Below are 20,832 nucleotides of genomic sequence, written 5' to 3' on the forward strand. Positions count from 1 at the left end.
TAGGTAAATACTGATAGATAAAAGCACATAAACAAGAGCTCTCTCCAGTCCTTCATAAATTTAAGAGTGTAAACTGGTCATAAAACCAAAATGTTTGAGAACTGCTGCCTTAATATATTAAGTTTTAGTAAGAAGGAAAAGCAACAGGAGAGAGAGAGAACTAATATTTACTGAGTGGTGGTAAAGCACTAGGCTTATGCTTTAAATCTTTCATTAATATATTAATATCAATTTTATTTAGTTCTCATTTTACAACTAAAGGGAAAAAAGTCTCAGTGAAGATTATATATATAAAAAATACATATTCATCTTAAGAATAAACTCTTACTTCACATCGCCTACTTACAAGTATCAGCACCAGAATACAAATCTGGGCCATGTCTGTATCCAAATACTACCAGACCACATTGTCACAATCTGAGATCAGATAATCATAAAAAAAACCCTCAAATCACCAGGAAATTCTTAAATTATATTCATCATATTATTTAAGAAGACAATAAAACGAACAACATAGAGCAGTACGATTAAGACCTGGGCTCTGGAATCAGTATTCCTGGGTTCAAATACTAGCTCCACTACTTAACCTCTCTGTGCCTCTATTTACCTATCCATGTGATAAAGAAATTGCATTTTCTACTTTATAGCATAGCTGTAATGAGGAAACCAGTAACTATAACTAGAATCGTTCCTGGCATATCATAAGAATTTAATACATGTTAATTGCTATGATAACGATAAGTGATGTAACTTTTCAATGTATTACAATAGTTACTAAGAGAAAATATAAGGTCTCCAAAGTAACTTTAGTTATTTGGGTTTATGTGTTTATGTTAAAAATTACTTTTCTGGTAAGAAAAGATAAATAATTAATGCACAGCTTTGAATATTCAAGAATACTCACATATTCATTTATTAAGTGATCATTTTTGAGCTTGAGTAAAGTATCTATAAGGTAGAAAGTATTCAAAGATGGATATGACATGAATTTTATCCCACAAGTTGTAAATAGACTTCAAATAAACCTGAAATATAATTAATTCTAAAGTTCTTTTTTATGCTTGTTAAGAACAAATGGCAAGTAGAGCACAGCATATATACCACAGTCTAGGCATGTGTGTTTATGCGTATTTACAGAATGTCTTTTCTTTATTTAAATCTCAACAATTCTGTGTTTCCTTACCCAAACTTCCAAGAGAAAAAAATTTAAGGAGTATAACTTGCCCCAAAATAATATTCTTATCAAAGTATGCTCGAATTTTCTTCCTAAAAGCAGAGAATGTATCAAAATTAAGTAAATTAATCTATTTGAAATACCAACACAAATAGTAAGTAAGCAATTTAAAAATAGAAAATTTAGACAAACAACATGTTAGAATTTTTTGCAGTGTTTTTCCTTTCAGTCCCTATTTCCGGAAGACAAATAAAAGTGATTCACTGTTTACAATGAAAATAAAATAAATCCTTATGGACAAGTATAACACATGAAGATTGATGTTATTTTGACACACTGTCTCTCCATTCCACTGTTATCTTTATCCAGGTCATTTACTTTAAAGTGTAGCATAATTTTAAATAAAACCAGAATTAAAGTTGTGGTTTATGTTAAAAAGAATCTCTGATTAAAATTTGGAGGGCAAATTTGTGGGACATGGCAAATTTTAACTTTAATTTTAACCTGGTTTTAGTTTAGATAACGTTTAGCTTAAGTGTATTTTTCTTCAGGAATGCTATTAACTGGTTTTTTTTGTTGCTGTTGTTATTGTGGGGTTTTTTTTAAGATGCAGGGTTCTCCCTATGTTGCCCAGTCTGGGCTCAAGTGATCCTCTCACCTCAGCCTCCCAAGCCACCCTGCCCAGCTTATTAACTGTTTCTTCATCTTAGTTGTTTCTTTAGAGAATTAAGGGTTCAGAAAGGGTATAAATTAAAAGTAAAAAAACGTACTGACTTCAGGGACAGACAGACCTGAATGTTCATAAGTCTACCAATAAACAATTGTGTGGTCCAGGTTAAACTTATAGAACTGATGGACTAGCTAAGTGAGGCCAAGTCCACAGCGCATAGAGCTTCTTAGAGGTAACTTGTAGTTATAGCTTCAAATGTAAAAAATCTCTATTGTTCTTAAATTCTTGGGTTTAAAAAACTCCTTTAGGTTATACACAGTAAATTTTTTCACATTTTTCCCTTCTTCTCCAAAGACCATTTAACATTGTCATAAAAATACCATACAATTATCACCATTTGCTGTTTTAGACACACATGCATACCCAATAGCAAGATGGTGTTGCATTTTAATCCAGCACTGTATAAAAAGCTTGAACAGTGCCTTCTTGCCCACGGTAAAACAAAAATTTTAGTCCCTTCAATGGCTCTATATTTACAAACTTTTAGTTAAAGGAACAAACATTTAAAAGCTGTTATTGTACCAAAAATAAAGTATTTGAAATTCCTACAGTAAATAAACTTTATGGTAAATGTGAAAACATAAGAATCACTCCTTCTCTTTTAACTTCTCCTAGATAATATACATTAGAGTCTCAAGAAATGGATATTTTCTTGTTGGGCAGCTACAATGCGCTATCATAAAAGTAAAACCATTTCGGGGGTAAGAAAAATCCTTTTCATTTTCATAAACAACATCAACTGGGAAGAATTCCATTCCATTTTTAGATAATTCCTGTTAATGTAATCAAAGCATATTTCTTTCTGTCCTCCCTCCCCTCACCAACACCAAGTCATAATTTAACCTAGACATTCTTGGGAGACAGTAGTCATTTCCCCTTTACTGATAGCAAACCTGAGATGAATCATCTTCCCTTCAGTCTCAAATTAGAAACCATAGGGAGAGGGTCACGTTTTTGTCATTTATATAAGTAATGAAGCTGGGGAAACAAGCATTTCTGCTCTTTACGATGTGAATCACACAAAACAGCATCTTTCTGATTATCAAATCCAAAATACAGCAACAAAATGTACAGTTACCAAAATTTTTCATCTTTCCATCAATCTAAAAATAATAAATGTAAAAAAATTTTTCCAAGCTGCTGATGCTGCTACTAAAAAGCAGAATACCTCAACAATCTGGCCATGAACTTGATTTAGCAGTCTTATGAATCTGTATCTACATAATAAAGACTCTTCAGACCTGCCCCAGGATAGTGTTCCAGCTAATATCCCTTACTTACCTCAAATATTTAAAACCGAACCTCTGAAGTACACATTGACTACCTGTATCTTTAGACTTTCCAAAATTTGCTTCTGTTTTAAGATAGAGCATAAAAAATATATATGTGTGTGTGTATGCACACACGCGGTATACATTACCTCACATACCCTTCAGCAGAAAAGACATTATTAAATTAGCATGTGATGCTATATATTTCGTATTAGGAAAATGAATGAAGTATTCCTTTGAAAAACAATTTGTGTATTTTACAAATGTAATCAAAGATTGTACTCATCAAAATATCATTAAAACCATTCCCTTGTTTTATGTGTTTCTTACCACAATAAATGGAATGTAGAGAAATAAAAAATAAAACAAAATGATTGCTAAAATATTATATTTAATAGAAAGGTTAGAATATAAAGTTGATACAATTTCCCAAAAAAAACTGAATGTAAAAGAACAAAGATGATAAAAAAATAAACAAATGCCTTACCTAATAGGTCCTTCACAATCTGGCTCCATAGTTCCCTCTCCTGCCAATACCCCTCATATAATCTATTGCTTTTATGACATAGGTCTGTACGTGGCTCTGTACCAGAGTTTTTCAATCTCAGCAATGCAGACATTATAAACCCAATAACTCTTTGTTGTGGGTGGCTTTACTGTGCATTGCAGGATCTTAGCAGCATCCCTGAACTCTACCCATTATATGCCAGTAGCAGTTCCCCTACCCCCAAATTATGACAATCAAAACTGACTCCAGACATTACCAAGTGTCCCTTGGGGAAGGAGAGTATAAAATTACTCTCTGCTGACAACTGCTCTGGAACCTTGTAAACATTGCTCCCTCTATCTGAAATAATTTCCCCCATCTCTGCAGAAAACTCCTACTCATTTTTCAAGACCCATCTTACACACTGTTGCCTCCTATAGTTTTCTTCTACTCAAAGTTAGTCATTCCTTCCTCTTTTACCATTCACCTTCTTTTATTTTCCCCTGGTGTTCTGTTTTCCCCTCTAGATAGTGAGAACCTCCACCTTATTATTAATTGTATTTTTATTGATTTTAGGTGTTCAACAAAGTTTATTAATGAATGCATACAAGCCTTTTATAGAAACGTCCATGAGATTTCCCATGGCCAGTGGAAAACTGATTCACTGAATAATGTCCCACACTGAATGATACATGATCTTTCAGTTCTTTTTTTTTTTTTTTGCCTTTGTTCCTAGAAAACTGAAATTAAATGAATACTCAATTTTAGTAATCCAAGGTCCTTGTTATATGTAGTTCTGTGATATTTTTATTGGGTTTTCATTTAGAGTTACCTATGAATTATCCATCATTTAATAAGTTTTACCATCAGAAGTTGTTTCAAATTCTTTTTGGAATGTAATCAGGTAAAGCACACCAACACTGAAATATAAAACAAAAATTTTATACCATGAAGATTGCATTTGAAGAATACAGATTTTTTAAATGGATCTAATTACTCTCATCAATACTAAATAGTAATTTCCAACCCTGATTCTATGTTAACCCAACATCTCTCCAGTTATTTCAAGAGATGTCATAAAATTTCCAAAGAAAAATCTGCCTTAATTTTATGTACCTATACCTTAAGCATTTAAATGATAAGTGCATAAACCAACACTTTTGGGGAGGAAGGTGAATGAACTAGAAACATGAAAATGTTAAATACACACCAACAACAAAACAATAGAATGTCACACTCCAAAAAGGCCGGAGATCATTAACAAGGAGAGTCCAGAATATTCTGTGCTCCAAGGCTTATTTGCCATATAAGCACCTTATAACTTGAGTTATCCACATTATTTCATCCATCTTAGAGAACTAGTCTCTGCTTCCATAACCTTAAAAATAATCTTAGCAATGTCAATTTTTAAGTTTGAGCCCTAAATTTCTATTGAAATTAATAATCTTAATTCACTGTTTCCTACAGATAATTCCTGGTAAAAAGACTAATTTAGTGCCTGTGGTCAATTCTTAAGGCAAGGGAATTAATTAATCAGGAAAGTAGCATCCACCTATACTGGACTGGAGAAACTTCATAGAATAAATATGCAAATCCAATATCCGCAAGGCTGACAAGTTTCTATTATTAAACTGCTAACATGTTTATTTCCCCCACAATAGCTGGATTTTTGTCATGAATACGCATTAAGCCCTGTAGTTATTAGCTGTGATGACTAGGTGACAGTGAGGACACTACTTGAGAATTTGCATTTGACAGATCATTGACACACAGTCACGGTTCTTTTTTTCTTTTCACTTAAACAGGAATCATGCAATAGGAAATGAACTGGAGCTATTAGTGATTATTCAGGTTTAATGGCACACATCCTTTTAGCTGGCGGTTAGAACAATACACAATGTGGCAGAGTTAAACAGAGGCATCAATTATACTCTCAGACCTGTTAATATTTTTGACAATATTTAAATAGCACATCCCTTCAGGGCATGGCTTTTTTGCCCTCTCAGTTACACACCTGTCAAGTGCTTAATTTGCCAAAGGGAAACAGTTTGATTTCTAAGGGTAGTCTTAATGCTAAAGAAGCAAATTGGAAAAATTAAACATTACTGAATAGAAGTAATGAGAAGGATCTGAGGGGAAAAAAATTGTAGGCTTAATTCAACATGGCATGTCAGCATCTGTCATTAATGCAACAATATGATCATGTTCTCCAACATGCTGCATATACCTCAGGCTTTTCAATTTTCACTCCTTTTGCTTCTCTACAAGAAAGGAGAATGATGTAGGGGAAGAATCAGAGGATTAAATCTTCTAGTAAGAGTAAAAAAGATAAAGATAGTAACTTGCACCTGTCATGCATATAAAATTATACATCTGAAAACATATAAAGTATAAGGTATAAGGTAATAAATATGAGCTAGCTATTGGTCAGATTTGTGTAGCCACTGGTTTAAAAGCATGAAACAAATTTCATTCATTAGGTGCATTAATTAATTATTAAATTATAAATATTAATAGGTTAACAGTTGGTAAACTACATAGAAAATTTATATATGACACGATAAAGTCTAGAATATTTACATTTAGATTTTAAAATAGAAAATAATACAAGTTTTTAAATTTTTACTCTAGTCACACAAGGAAAAAAACTGGTAAACAAATGCAATGGAATTAGTAAAGTATGGAGATTAAAATGAAAAATCAAGCCGGGTGCCGAGGCTCATAATCCCAGCAACTCCAGAAGCTGAGTCAGGATGGTTGCTGAGGCCAGGAGTTCAAGACAAGCCTGGGCAACATAGCGAGATTCTGTTTCCCAAATAATAAGAAAAAAAAATTAGCTGGATGTGGTGGTGCATGCCTATGGTCCCAGCTACTCCGGAGACTGAGGTAGGAGGTTTTCTTGAGTCCAGGAGTTCAAGGCTGCAGTGAGCTACGGTGGGCAACTGCACTCCAGCCTAGGCAACAGAATGAGACCCTGTCTCTAAAAAGAAATACAAAGAGGCATGAAGGAAGGAATGAATGAATGAATAAAATGAAGAGTCACAGAAAATGTAAGAAGTTATCAACGGTTTCAAACAAAATGAAACTCTTGGCATTTAGGGACCAAGTTTCTGATGTAAGATAGACTGCAGAGTCAAAAAAGGGAAAGGGCCATGCTTTGTGAGCCAAGAAAACTGAGTTCTAGTTCTGGCTCTACTCTCACAAAGAAGTAATTTAACCTCTCTAAGCCACTGTAACCTACAGGGTATAAACTAGATGTTTTCCTTGGTCTCTTGCAGTGTTAGTTTTCCCCTCTATATGAAGAGTGACCAAGGAGTCTCAAGGCCAAAAACATGTAAGACTTGCCTATAGAATTCACAGATCTCACGACATACCTAGTCTTGAAATATATTAGTGTCTGTCATTAATAAAACAGTAAGATCATACTTTGCTTAGTTGCAGGCCCAACAGATTTATAAGTAGGTTTCATCTGAATCACAGGGAACCCAAATAGTCTTAGAGCCCATATCCTACCTCCATGTGGAAATGGTAAAACAAGCTCAACAAGCAGGCCCATTTGTCCCTGCCTTTCATGAGAAGCAGTATGCACAAACATTATTCCCCTTGCATATGGCTGGCTAGAAGGGAAATTTCAACAGTTATCTCACTTGCCTAGTGGTGTTTCCCAATATATTTGCTAGTCCTCTTTTTGTTTCAACTTTTCCTCCCACCCTAACCATACTTTCACATAATATAATAAAGGGAGGAGATATCTGTTCAACCTCTTTATACTTTTGAAAAAGCAGATGAATTTCCACATCATGATTATGCTTCTATTCAGGATATTTGTTTCTCCAAAAGCTTGCCAATCCATTCTGAAAATCAGTGTCAAAAACCAACCTTTTCAATAACTTGCAAAGGGGACAAACACAACTACATATAACAAAAACATGATAAATTTTTAAATTCATGATCATGCCTTTAAAATCATTAAATAGAAATCTACTATTAAAAACATTTTGGAAGATTCTTCTTGATTCACTTTTTTTGCTACAAAATATCTAGATTAAGAAGTTACATGACATAAACAAATTCCTTCTCTATTACTATTATTTGTTCTTTTGCATTAGGCACATTTTTTAGGGATTTTTAATTTTTAATTAAAGCTGTTCTTTCACTAAATTATGAAACTAGTCTTTAAATTTCATTTTTAACCTTTTAAGGCAAAATATTTGCTAGCAAGTCATCTATAACCATTAAATTAATGCTAAAAATATTAGAATGAGAACTAACTTGGACTGAGGCATAATTAGCTTGACTTCAAATCTTGTAAAGATAACAATCCTTTTAAAAATATTTTTTTAAAACCTGAGAAATTATTATTAAATTTAATAAGTTCAAAGAACATCTGACTTCAATTTTCATTCTGTCATTGTGATATGTTTCAATTTTAACATAAATGCTAAGGCTTTTTAATGCTCATAATTTTTACAGAAAAAAACACTGTGTTACATTTAGAAGTTCTAATGTTTATCACCATCTGACGCTGTCATGGAAGCAATTGCTACTTACACTCTTTTAAGAAGTGAGAACTGCAATTCCTTTAACTGATGACAATGTAATTATTCCTTTTACTGTCAAAATAGAGGTGATTTCCCTTTCTCATACACATGATTACACATGCAAATCCAGGCTTATCTGAAATCTTATAAGTGTACTGAATGTCTGAATCTCAATAAGCAGATCACATGAACAATGGGCCTTAGGGATGATGGAAACCAAGTCTACAGCCTTCTACCCTAAACATATTTTTATCATCCCCTTCTCTTGTAGGAATTCATTCTTCGGCATCCACACAGCTTTCAACACAATGTCATATCATCTACAATATACAGCAACAACCATTACAAAAATAACTAGAAGGAAAAAAGTCACAGTGAATCTGAATGTCTCGTTTGGAGGTTTAAATGACTTCATTAACTATTCATTAACACATAGAAAAATCAGCCTTTCAGAAAAATGCAAGTCTTTCACGAGATCTATGTCATGCCGTGAATGCCTGCTTGGATGCATAATGCCCTACCTGGTCTTTCAGCTGCTGTACAGAAGTCTGAAGGTTCAGAATCTGACTGAAGAGAGGACTCTGCAGGACTGACTTCAGAAGGCTCAGTTTGTCTTCATTTGCTACATCCCCACGTTCACGCAGCTTGGTTTGCAAGCGCTCTGCTGCCTGTAAGGCCCGATTTTTGTCTATACCAAAGAGCAGCATTAGTCAATAATGGGATTCAAAGGACACATGTCCAGCCTATGAAGACTCCATCTTGTAGAAATCCTAAAACTATTCTTTTCAAGTATATAAAATTGTCTCTTTTTAATTCAATAAAAAATTGTAAAAAAAAGGTAAGTTTTTTAATACAAAGGTACAAAAAATATAAAATAGAGTAAGTTTTAATATTTTAAATGTCTTTCCCCAAAATTGAATAGCAAACAGCATACTTACATATGCTTCAAACCAATCTAATTCAAATAATTATTGAGTACTTTACGAATCAGGCACAAAGTCGCAAAAGTAAATATTTTGAATAAGTGTGTCCTAATAGTCCTTGCATCTTATGTGCATACTTCCACCAGACAATGAAACTACCACAAATAATAGTTAAAAATATCTCCCTGAAACACATACATATAAATACACATGTACACTTATACTTTCTAAATGAAGCCAAATTTTTTTTAAAGGGAGATTATTCAGGTACGTGTCCTAATAGATTCATGGTGGAAACAAATGTATCTATTAAAATATATTTGTCACATCACAGTAATTAAAAAAAATCAGGGGAGTAAAAGGGTGTGGGGCAAATAAAAAAAAGCAGGAATCATCACCAGAGATACTTTCTATAGTATCAAAGCTGAAATTGCACAAAAAAGGGGTAATTAAAACACAAATTGATGTTGATCATGAGTTCACATACACACAAATTGACATGAACAATATTTACTCATATGCATAATTTTAAAAGCAAATAATGATAAAAATACACATGAGAATTTTATGCTGGGTCATATTTCCCATGTTATCTCAGAATACAAATCTAATATTAATTCCCATGTCAATTATTGGAAGGTATGCAACTCAGTTATAGATAACAAAGACAAGAAAATAAGGGTTTAAATCATTCTGTGTCCCTTTTCCTTTCTACTTTCTTATAAGGAACATTCCTATGTGGACTAGTAGTCTTTACAGTATGCCTCCTGAGTTTAATATGGAGAATGAATGAAATGGACATCCCTGAATTTTCATTACCAGCAGAGTGCCACGAAAAAACGAAAAAAAGTCACAGTAATAATCTCCATGATCACAAAACAGCTCCTTCTCCCTTCACTGCCACTGACTCTCACCCTACGCCTCATAACAGCAAGCTGTAAAGGTATCAGCCATAATCATCAAGGTGCCAGAGTGAAATCCAGACACTTTCCATTAGTCCTACCCAAAGAGTTACCAGGAATAGGTAAGGGCCTGGACTGCCCGATGATTGCAGGTATGGAACATACCTGATATACCTGTAAATATAATGGTTCTGCAAACTGGTTTCTCTAAAGAGTAGTGGGGTAAAAAGATGAACACATGAGTCTAGGAAATTTGGATATTTCAATCTAAATTTTCTCAAGTAGAAATTAAACTGCCTTAAATGAAGTTTGTCAGCCTAAGTATTATTGTTCTTTTTATCAGTTAAGAGCAAGAGCTCCGTAGTTCTTGACCTGCCACAAATAAAAGTAATAATCTACTGTCAGTATTAAAAATACTATTAAAAATACTATTAAAAATACTGTTAAACTTTCAGGTGTTATCCAGAAACAAACATCAACCAGAATTGAGTTCATAAATCAGAATTGGGCTTATATTAAGCTTTATTAAAAATCCATAATTAGAAGAGTATCTCATATGTTTTAACTTTTGCTTACAAATGATGTGTTTTTCATATACTTCAGATGCAACTGTCCCAATACAGACGCATATAACCCTAGTACAATGCTAGTGGTAAAGACTTTTAAAATCTAAGTTACTATAGACAGAATATTGCCATGTAGAAAATATTATATTATAACATAATATAATATATCAAAGATCCCAATGGAAGGAGTTTCAATTCTTATAAAGGTAGGCAGAAAGGAATAAGTCTTACCAATGGTTTCCAACATTTTTTCAAAGTTCAGTGTTCTTCTCTACAATGATTAAAAACAGCAATTGAAGAGGAACTCTGAGGAGAAAAGAAATAGAATGAAATGGTTATGTTTTTCAGAACTTTATAATTGTATTTTAAAACTAAATACTCTAAAAAGCACTTGATACTACTATAATTCTTTTGACCATTAAAATCTTGCTGATTTAACTTAAGATAGTTCTCTTCACAGGCAAAAAAGTAATCATTTTAAAACTTATTCAAAATTATTTTATATGTATTTGCCTATAATACTTGCATAGTAAGATAAAAGGCATACATTCTGTTGTTTTTTTTTTAAGTTGAAAATCTTTATTAGGATTTGTAGTCAACACTGCTCCACTCAAGGTACCCTAATACTGGCTTCTTCATTATTCCATTTTGTCCCGCTTAGATACTTTGGAAATGTCCCCAATAAGACAGTAGAAGTTTCCAACATATTTCCTTAAGAGTTTTTCAGTGCGGAATGCTATATAATCTTGGATTCACTTACAGATCCTTAACCACAGAATAAGGAGCTTACTTGACTCTGCATAAGAAATTCTGTGGCCAAAAATATAAAATGTAGAATATGAGATCCTACCCTCAAAGGCTCTCAGTCTTAACTGGGGAGACAAACACACATACCAATTAGAAATGGATTGTGACACACAAGCATCAGGTGAACTTCTGGAAGATAATACTTTAAATCATGGATGAAAAATTGAATCAAAGAAAGTACTGTATTAGGTTTTTAAAAGGTTTTCAAAATACCCTCCTGACTATAATGTTCTCTTTCCTGTTCAAAAGAATCTTCTCAGCTCTTTCAATCCACAAAGATCTCATCTTTCTACAGCAATCTTAACTAGACTCTTTGAAGTATTCGATACGGATCTGCACTGCCAACATCCACATCAGTAACCCATCCTCAAACTTTTTACTCAACAATTTTGCACAATTATCACCCTAGTTCCATCTATCCTTTTTGCCTCACAGAAAACTCTAAGTCATCAGGAAGTCATTCAGTCATTCCTTCAATGAAGAAAAGGAATCTTCCAAGACATTCTCAATCTTCATCTGGAAGGTGAAACAGGGTATTGCTCTGAGAAAGAGCAAGTTGCCCTGTTACCTCTTTAACACAAAATACATTTGGCAAAAAAGGAAGCATGTGATGTAGATGAGCAGATGCATAGAACATCAATGCCTGCAATTAGCTCTGTATAATAACAGAGAACAGTACTTATTGACTTTCCTTATCCCAATTTAGAATACACTATTTAAAACATCAACTCCATTTTAAATGTCGAATTGCTCAACTACTAGCACTTGTTTTAAAAAGTCCCCTCGTGTAAAGAAAAGAGGGCACTGGCTCTGACCTGGAATTAAAACTTAAATAGCAGTGTGGCCTTTAACAAGGAGCCTATCATCTCAACCTCAGTTTCCTAGAAAATAAACTTAGGCATTGGGTATATTGTGCTAAGTAAGATAAATAAAGTATCCCAATTTCCAGCTCACAGTATAACTCATAACTATGAAATGTGTGTTCAGGATTAATGTTGAGTCCATATAGATAGGCATTCAATGCCAGACACTGCCTGGTTTCATGAGGCCTAACACAGGGACATCTGAAATATAAATTGGTAATATTTTTTATTCTTATTTACAAGGAAAATATAATACTCTTTCATAAAACAGCCTACTATTAGGTATCCACCCTCAAAAAAAATTAATATCTGACAATTAAAAAATAAAAGTAAAGATATACCAATATAAGGAAGCCCAGCTCTACAAAGGTGTATTTAACTAAATAGCCTAGGAGGAAGCATGATAACAATGAAAAAACATGGATTTGAGAGTCTGATGACCTGAATTTAAATTTCAACTTGACCACTTATTAGCAATATGCCCTTGTTAAGTCACTTATCTTTTCTGAATCTGGATCTCTGTTTACAAATGAATGAAAGGATAAAATTACACACATGAGTGCTTGGCATGCACAAAAAATTTTAGCTCTATCCCCTTTCCCCTATGATTCACAAAGATAGGCAGTACTCATGATGGGGGACAGGGAAACCTATGGATTTAGAAGCTCACTGATTTATGAGGAGTCTGCAGAGAAAGTACAGAGTAGGCAGTTCCCAGCTGAGAAAAACATTATTGTCCAAAAGTTTAACTACAAGTCAGTTATTCTGAAATAGAATTACTTTTTCTTCCCCCAAGAAACTCTTATAAATGTTACATAAAAAAGAAAAAGCCAATTCAGCTACAAGTCACTGACAGTAGCTCCCAGATGAGAGCTCTACTCCCCTGTACTTCAGTGATTAAAAAAAAAAAAAAATTACAGTTTCACATTTTCTTTTCTCTATTCTGATGTTCCTAAAATAAATGTACAGTTTTTTTGAGGTTGTCAGGGTATTTTACCATTAACAACCCTAACAAAGAGACAAGAACTACCACATAAAAAAAAAAAAAAGTTCCTTTTTATGCCTTATAGTACTATACCAAGGATTCAGTTCTAATTATAAACAAACTCATTGTAATCACAGAATTTCTGAGATGGAGAAATTAAGTCCACTCTCTTCAAATTGCAGCCATGAATTCTCCTTGACAACCTTTTGCTACCCCACCACCACCCTTCCCTTTTTGTCCATCTCCACACTATTTGGAAATCTAAGGATACCTGGGTGACAACAGTAGGTCGGAGCCAATGGGTACAACAAAGAAGATCCAACCTGTCAGAAGAATGCCAGGTTCTTAGGGTTTTTTCTGGGAAATTCATGCTGCTAGTGATGACGACAAATCACAGGGGCAATAGGAGAAGAAAGGAGCTGTGGATATGATAACAAGGAGACACTAATGCTGGGGCAGAAACAGCAACAGCAAACACACAGCATCTACCACATGCGCAGCACTACTAGAAACATCTTTCCAAGTAAGTCCTTTAACCCTCACACAATCTACTCACTTTACAAATGAGGAAACAAAGGCACAGAAAAGATAAGCAACTTGTCTAAGGTCAGACCACTAGTAAGTGATGGAGCCAGGATTTGAACACAGGCAGTCTAGCTCCAGAATCCACAATTTAATTTCTACAACATGCTGCCTCTTGATAGGAGGAAGATTTATGTTACGATTCTCTTCCCTGTTCCAATGTTCAAAATTGCCAAACGGCCTGTGCCCTACATAAGATGAAACTAAAGAAAGAAATAGGGACCCAAAGTGAACAAAGTCTGATATGGAACAGACTGCTATAGACATTTGAATTAGCTAACTGTCCACAGAAGGTATGAACAAGTTAGAATCATGCATTTTAGAAATCACTGGTAAGTCTATGAAGAAAGATCGGTAATATTCACCATTTACATAATGTTCATATATGTTTAAACAATCACTCTTAAATTTCAAGATTTTAAGAAGAATCCTTAATAAAATGTAAGACTCTCTATATTAATATTCAAAGTACATTCAAAAAGATGGCTGTTACATTTCAAGGTACTAAATCCCTCAACAGAATGAGTTAAAAATACAAAGTATATTATTATAATTATTCTATATTATTAATTATTGTTGTTAATACCTTACTGTGTCTAATTTATAACTTAAGCTTTATCACAGGTATGTTTGTTTAAGAACAAACAGTACAGGCATACCTCAGAGATATTTTGGGTTCAGTTGCAGACTACCACAATAAAGCAAATATCACAACAGTCACACAAATCATATAAGAGATATATTTACACTATATTGTAGTGTATTAAGTGTGCAACGGCACTGTATCTAAAAAAGAAACATATATACCTTAATTAAAAAATACTTCATTGCTAAAAAATGCAAACAATCACCTGAGCCTTCAACAAGTCTTAATCTTTTTGCTGGTTGGTGGAGGGGCTTGCCCCATGTTGCTGCCTGTTAACTGATCAGGGTGGTAGTTGATGGATGCTGGGATGGCTGTGGCAATTTCTTAAAATAAAGTAACAATAAAGTTTGTTGCATTAATTGACTCATCCTCTTGTGAAAGATTTCTCTGTAGCATACAATGCTGTTCGATAGCATTTTACCGACAGTAGAACTTCTCTCAAAATTGGAAAATTCTATTAATGTTGTTATTTTGATCCCCTCCCATAAATCAAGAATGTTCTTAATGGTATCTATAATAGTGAATCCTTTCCAAAAGGTTTTTCACTGACTTTACCCAGATCCATCAGAGGAATCACTATCTATGGCACCTATAGCCTTATGAAATGTATATAATATTTCTTAAATAGTAAGACTTGAATGTCAAAATTATGAGTTGATTCATGGGCTGCAGAATGGATATTGTGTTAGCAGGCATGAAAACAACATCAATCTCCTTGTACATACAGGTACACATAGTAATATAGTTTGAATGGAATTTTTTCTGATGAGTAGGTCTCAAACATGGGATTAAAATATTCAGTAAACCATGTCGTAAATATTTGTGCTGTCATCTAGGCTTTGTTGTTCTATTTATAGAGCACAGAAAGAGTAGATATAGCATAATTCTTAAAAGCCTTAGGATTTTTGGAACGGTAAATAAGCATTGGCTTCAATTTCAAGTCACCAGCTGCATTAGCCCTTAACAAGAGAGTCAGCCTTTCTTTTGAAGCTTTGAATCCAGGCATTGACTTTTCCTCTCTAGCTATAAAAGTCCTAGATGATATCTTCTAATACATGGCTGTTTAGTCTACATTGAATATCTGTTATTTAGTGTAGCCACCTTCTTCAATTATCTCAGCTAGATCTTCTGGATAACTTGTTGCAGCCTCTGTATCAGCACTTGCTGCTCCACTTTATACTTTTATGTCATAGAGTCGGCTTCCTTCCTTAAACTTCATGAACCAACTTCTGCCAGCTTCAAACTCTTCTTTTGCAGCGTCCTCGCCTCTCTCAGCCTTCACAGAATTAAAGAGATTTAGGGCCTTGCTCTGGATTAGGCTTTGACTTAAGGGAATGTTGTGGCTGGTTGGATCTCCTATCCCGACCACTACAACTTTCTTCCTATCAGCAGCAATAAGGTTACTCTGCTTTCTGATCATTCATGTGTTCACTGGAGTAGTACTTTTAATTTCCTTTAAGAACTTTTCCTTTGCATTCACAACTTAGCTACCTGGCACAAGAGGCTTAGCTTTTAGCCTATCTCAGCTTTAGAAATGCCTTCCTCACTAAGCTTAATCATTTCTAACTGAGATTGAAAGTCAGCGAAGTGTGACTCTTACTTTAACTTGAACACTTAGAGGCCATTGTAGGGTTATTAACTGGCCTAATTTCAATATTGTCATGTCTCAAGAAATAAGGAGGCCTGAGGAAAGGGAGAAAGAAGGGAGAACATTCATTGGGGCAGTCAGAACTCACACATTTATCAATTAAGTTTGCCACATGGGTATGGTTTGTGTTGCCCAAAAACAATTAGAATCATAACACCAAAGATCACTCATTGCAGATCACTGTAATAGTTATAATAATAATGAAAAACTTGAAATTGTGAGAATTACCAAAATGTGACACAGAGACACAATGTGAACACATGCTTTTGGAAAAATGTCACCAACAGACTTGCCTGATGCAGGGTTGCCACAAACCTTCAATTTGTAAAACTGTAGTATCTGTGAGGCACGATAAAGGGAAGTGCAATAAAACAAAGTATGCCTGTATATATAGGATTGGGTTAGTATCATGGTTTCAGGCACCTACTGGAGGTCTTGGAATGTATCCCACATGTTCTGGGGTTGGGGGGAACAAATGTATTCAAATTGTACGGAAAATATTAGTTCCCCTCAAGCTGCTATTCATGTATTCTGCTTGTAGCCATATCGCCATTTGGTCATAACTGAACCTAAAATCTTTTTCAGTAGGCTTGGCACTCAGAACTATAAGACATATCAATAATGGCTAACGAATTCAGTATTTGTTAGGCACCATAGCACTGGGCAAGAACAGTTTACACAGATAACATCACATGAGTGAGGACTCTGACTATCTTGCTCCCCAGAGTATCTTCCAGTGCCTGGTACATTCTTCTATTTTCCAGATAACACAACAAAGAAAAAGAGGTTGAGGTCTTACTCAAGGTCACCCAGCTAGTGAGTGGAGAACTTGGATTTGAACCCTACTGTGCCTGAGTTCAAAGCCTAAACTCCATCACACTACACTGCATTTTCCACATTGTCTTGCAAAAATCACAACAAGGAAATATATTGTCAAATTTTATTTTAAAAAAGGAGGAGGAGGAGGAGAACAAAGTATTATGTTGCTACTATTTGTATAAAGTCCCCCTACAGGTTTATAAAAGCATAGATTTTCTGCACATTTTTCAAAGACACTAGTAACAGGATATGGCAGGGCTGAAGAAAATGAGAGAAACTTACTTTGCACTGCATTTCTTTTGTGTTTTTTTAATTTTATATCTAAATATAGGCTTGCCATATTTATCAAATAAAAATACAGGATGCCTAGTTAAATTTTAATTTCAGATAAATGAACAATTGTTTAGTGTATGTCCCATGTAATACTTGGGACACATTTATCCTAAAAACTAATCTGTTATTTATCTGCAATTCAAATGTAACTGGGCATCTGTTATTTTATCTGGCAACCCTACTATGTATGTATTAGCCTAGAAAAAAATTAAATTTACAAAATCATTTTTAATTTAAGGCCTTCAGTCTTCCGGTAAAACTTTAATATAATGACAGAGTTGCCAAATTCTTAATAAATCTCTAAAGATTTTACCTGCGACCATATGATTTCCCAACATCTGTTTGATAACACTAGTGTCAGTAGGGAATAAAAATCGAACAGAATATTTGGTGTTATTTAGAAACAGGAACTGATTAATTGACTAATCACTTTACTTTTCAACAAGTTGTACTAGTAATGTGTAGGCACAGCTTTTATGTAGTAGAGAATTAGTGTTGGAAACATAAAATGAATCATTCTGTCTGGTGCAGATTATATGGCAACCAACAAGTGAAAATATGTTTTATGCTAAAAATAACTCTATGAAGAGAAACTGCCCCAAATGCATACAATTTTCTAGTTATCTTAAACAATTCTGACTGGAAAAGGAACACAACATTAAAAGAGCTTGCTGCAATGGCTCGCAGATTGTCAAAGTTGCTCAGCATCTGTTATTGCATTTAAATTTAGCATTTGTTTCATTCATAGCTGCCTTCGCACTACCTGAAGTTAGCAGACAAAGGTGCGGTTGTAGTCAGTTACAGGTAGATTGTTGTGAATTCAATTGTCCATGACAGCAATACTTACACTTTCAGTCATAATTCCTACTTTGAGGAAACATCACTGAACTATTGCTCCAAAAGCATAGAAACGTCACAGCACCCAGCAACATCATACAGTCATCCAACAAAAAACCCTCAGCCTTTTCTTAGCATCTGTTCTCCTAAACTTCTCCCTCACTTTTATAGGCTTTGATCGAAAATGCATTCATAAACACAATTTTTATTTTCAAGTTGACATGCATAAATCTTCCCAAATTTCTTCAATAATAAAATATATTAACTCTATTTTGCTCATGAAGTCAAAGAAAACCAAGTATCAAGAACCTTTACAACCTACTTCAAATGTTGACTGATATTCCTGTCCTTTCTTTATAAAACCATAAGATAAATTGCCTGTCTAAATAAAGTGAAAGTGCAGAGGAGGCCAAGGGGTTTGAAAAGAACTCAAATTCTATAATTTACTGATTCAGCAAACATACACAGGGCGCCTACATGACTGGTACGTGGTAGGGTGGCAGAACTGGAGAGAAATGAGGACACTGTCTGGGAGCTCACATGCAAGGGAATGAAAGAAAAAGAAGTAAACAGACAATTAAAATATAGGAACATAAAAGAGGATACCAAACCCAAACTCAGTAGTTAGAGAAAGCTTCCTGGAGTCACAGACCCCTGCGTAGAGTCCTAAATAATAGGTAGGAACTAGTCAAAGCAGAAGGTGTAATGAAAGAGCTCCCCACATAAAGGCAGAAGCGCATACTACCTTCTGAGCAGCGCAAGCAGTTCCTTATACAGTACCTGGATTGAGGCTGAGGGAAAGGAAAGACAGGTGATAAGGCTGGGGATGTGAGTAAAAGCCAAATTACTGAGGGCCCTATATACCATTCTTAAAGAGTTTAGATTTAATTTGCAATTTATTTTGGCAAAATGAGTGGCACGGTCAGATTGTGTTTTAGAAAGATCACTCTGGTGATGGTGTGGAAAACATACAAAAATCAAGAGAAACTGGGAATAAGGAGACCAGGTAAGAGGCATTTTCAAAAATAAAGATGAAAGTGAAAATAAATGAAAATGGAAGACAGATTCAAGAATTAATTAAGAGCTATAAGTAACATGAGCTAGTAATGTGGAGGTAAGGAAGATGAGTCTAGGATGGATCCCATCTTTCCTGCTTGAGTTATTGATTGGATTATAAAACTAAAAGGAATGGTCAGGGTATATCTAGAAATACCTTTCTAATCAAGAGTTTGAATGGCTGAGTGATAGGACCTTATGATATAGGACCTTACGCTGCTCTGGACTGAAATGTGTTGCCCCAAAATTCCTATGTTGAGGCCCTAATCCCTAATGTGAATGATTCTGGAGTCTTTTAGGAGACTATTCAGGTTAAATGGGATCATAAGGGTGGGGTCCTAATTCAACAGAATTAATCTAGTAGAAAACCAAAAGAGAGAAAAATCTCTCTCTCTCTCTCTCTCTCTCTCTCTCTCTCTCTCTCTCTCTCTCTCTCTTTCATATATATAGAACAAGCACTACAGAAAGGCCATGTGAGGGCACAGGAAGAAGGCAGCTGTCTGTAAGCCAGGAAGACAGCCCTCACCAGAAGCCAAACCCTGTCACTTTCAGACCTTGATCTTAGACTTCTCAAACTCCAAAACCATGAAAGAATAAATTTCTGTTGTTTTAGCCACCTAGTCTAAGTAATTTGTTATGGCAGCCCAAGATAATACAGATTTCAACCTTCCCATAGCACCAATCCTTCGAGGAAGATGCTATCATGCACTATGTTTCACCCCTCTCCTCCAACCATAACCAAGGGAACCAGGATTGGGTTCCTTACCCAAGGGAAGCCAATCTAATGCTGACCTGAAAAGTAGAAATGGATTAGAGTCTCTCTCTTGGGAAGGTAAGAAATACTGAGAGAATAAGCCAATTACTGGTTGAGCAAAAGTTGAGAAAGCAGAAGGCTGAGTAAGGGATGAAAAAGCTAAAATGGGATACATGCAAGCCAGAGTTATGAGAGAGCAAAAACAGTTGCTGGACATAGAATACAACTGACATTAAGAGAGGCAGACATTCCTTGGGAGATCCAATATAGCCAATGAAAGGGAAACAGAGTAATTGGTCCCTACATCCCTACTATCACAATCATTGATATCCATTTTGCCAGAGGCACTTTGTATGAGGCTCTGTTTGCTCCATTCAAACACACTTAACTATTATAGCTTGCTTTAATATGGCACCTTATCATCACATCCTAAACAATCCAACCCCTCAGGGATCCCAGCTTACAAAATGCCATCCCTTCTTCACTTCATTTGAACACTCTACTTCCAAAAAGATTTGAGGGAGCTTACAAGCAAAGATAAGTTTAATAGGCCCACGAAGCTACTTAAGAATCTGACAGAATAAATAATTACATCAGAAAAACTAGGCATAGAGAAGCCCCTACTCTGGTGGGTGAATAACATATATCAAGCATTCTGTTTTGCTCAGAGCCTGAGAGAAGCCACCAGGTTGCAACCAAACAAAACATAGATCTACTGTAGAAAGGGATGTGGGATCTAAACAAGTAGTTTTCATTATATTAATGAAACAACAGTAACTGTGAACAATATTTACAATTAATAAAAATATTTCCGGCTAGAAAATTCCATTCATAGGAGGATTAAAGTGCTCTTACTTCAAACTCCACTAAAAAAATAAACCAGGCCGGGCGCGGTGCCTCACGCCTGT

General features: G+C 34.8%; 1 protein-coding gene across 1 annotated transcript in view; it reads right to left on the minus strand.

Moving 5' to 3' along the window:
• Positions 1-20,832, minus strand: part of MPDZ (multiple PDZ domain protein) — a 179,965-nt gene that overhangs the window by 135,412 nt on the left and 23,721 nt on the right. The window contains exon 3 of the mRNA XM_012665003.1: positions 8,725-8,891. Within this exon, the coding sequence (XP_012520457.1) occupies positions 8,725-8,891 (167 nt within the window). The remainder of the gene's footprint in view (positions 1-8,724; positions 8,892-20,832) is intronic.

Source organism: Propithecus coquereli, unplaced genomic scaffold (assembly GCF_000956105.1).
Source record: "Propithecus coquereli isolate 6110/MARCELLA unplaced genomic scaffold, Pcoq_1.0 Scaffold95, whole genome shotgun sequence".
In the NCBI taxonomy this organism is placed as follows: domain Eukaryota; kingdom Metazoa; phylum Chordata; class Mammalia; order Primates; family Indriidae; genus Propithecus; species Propithecus coquereli.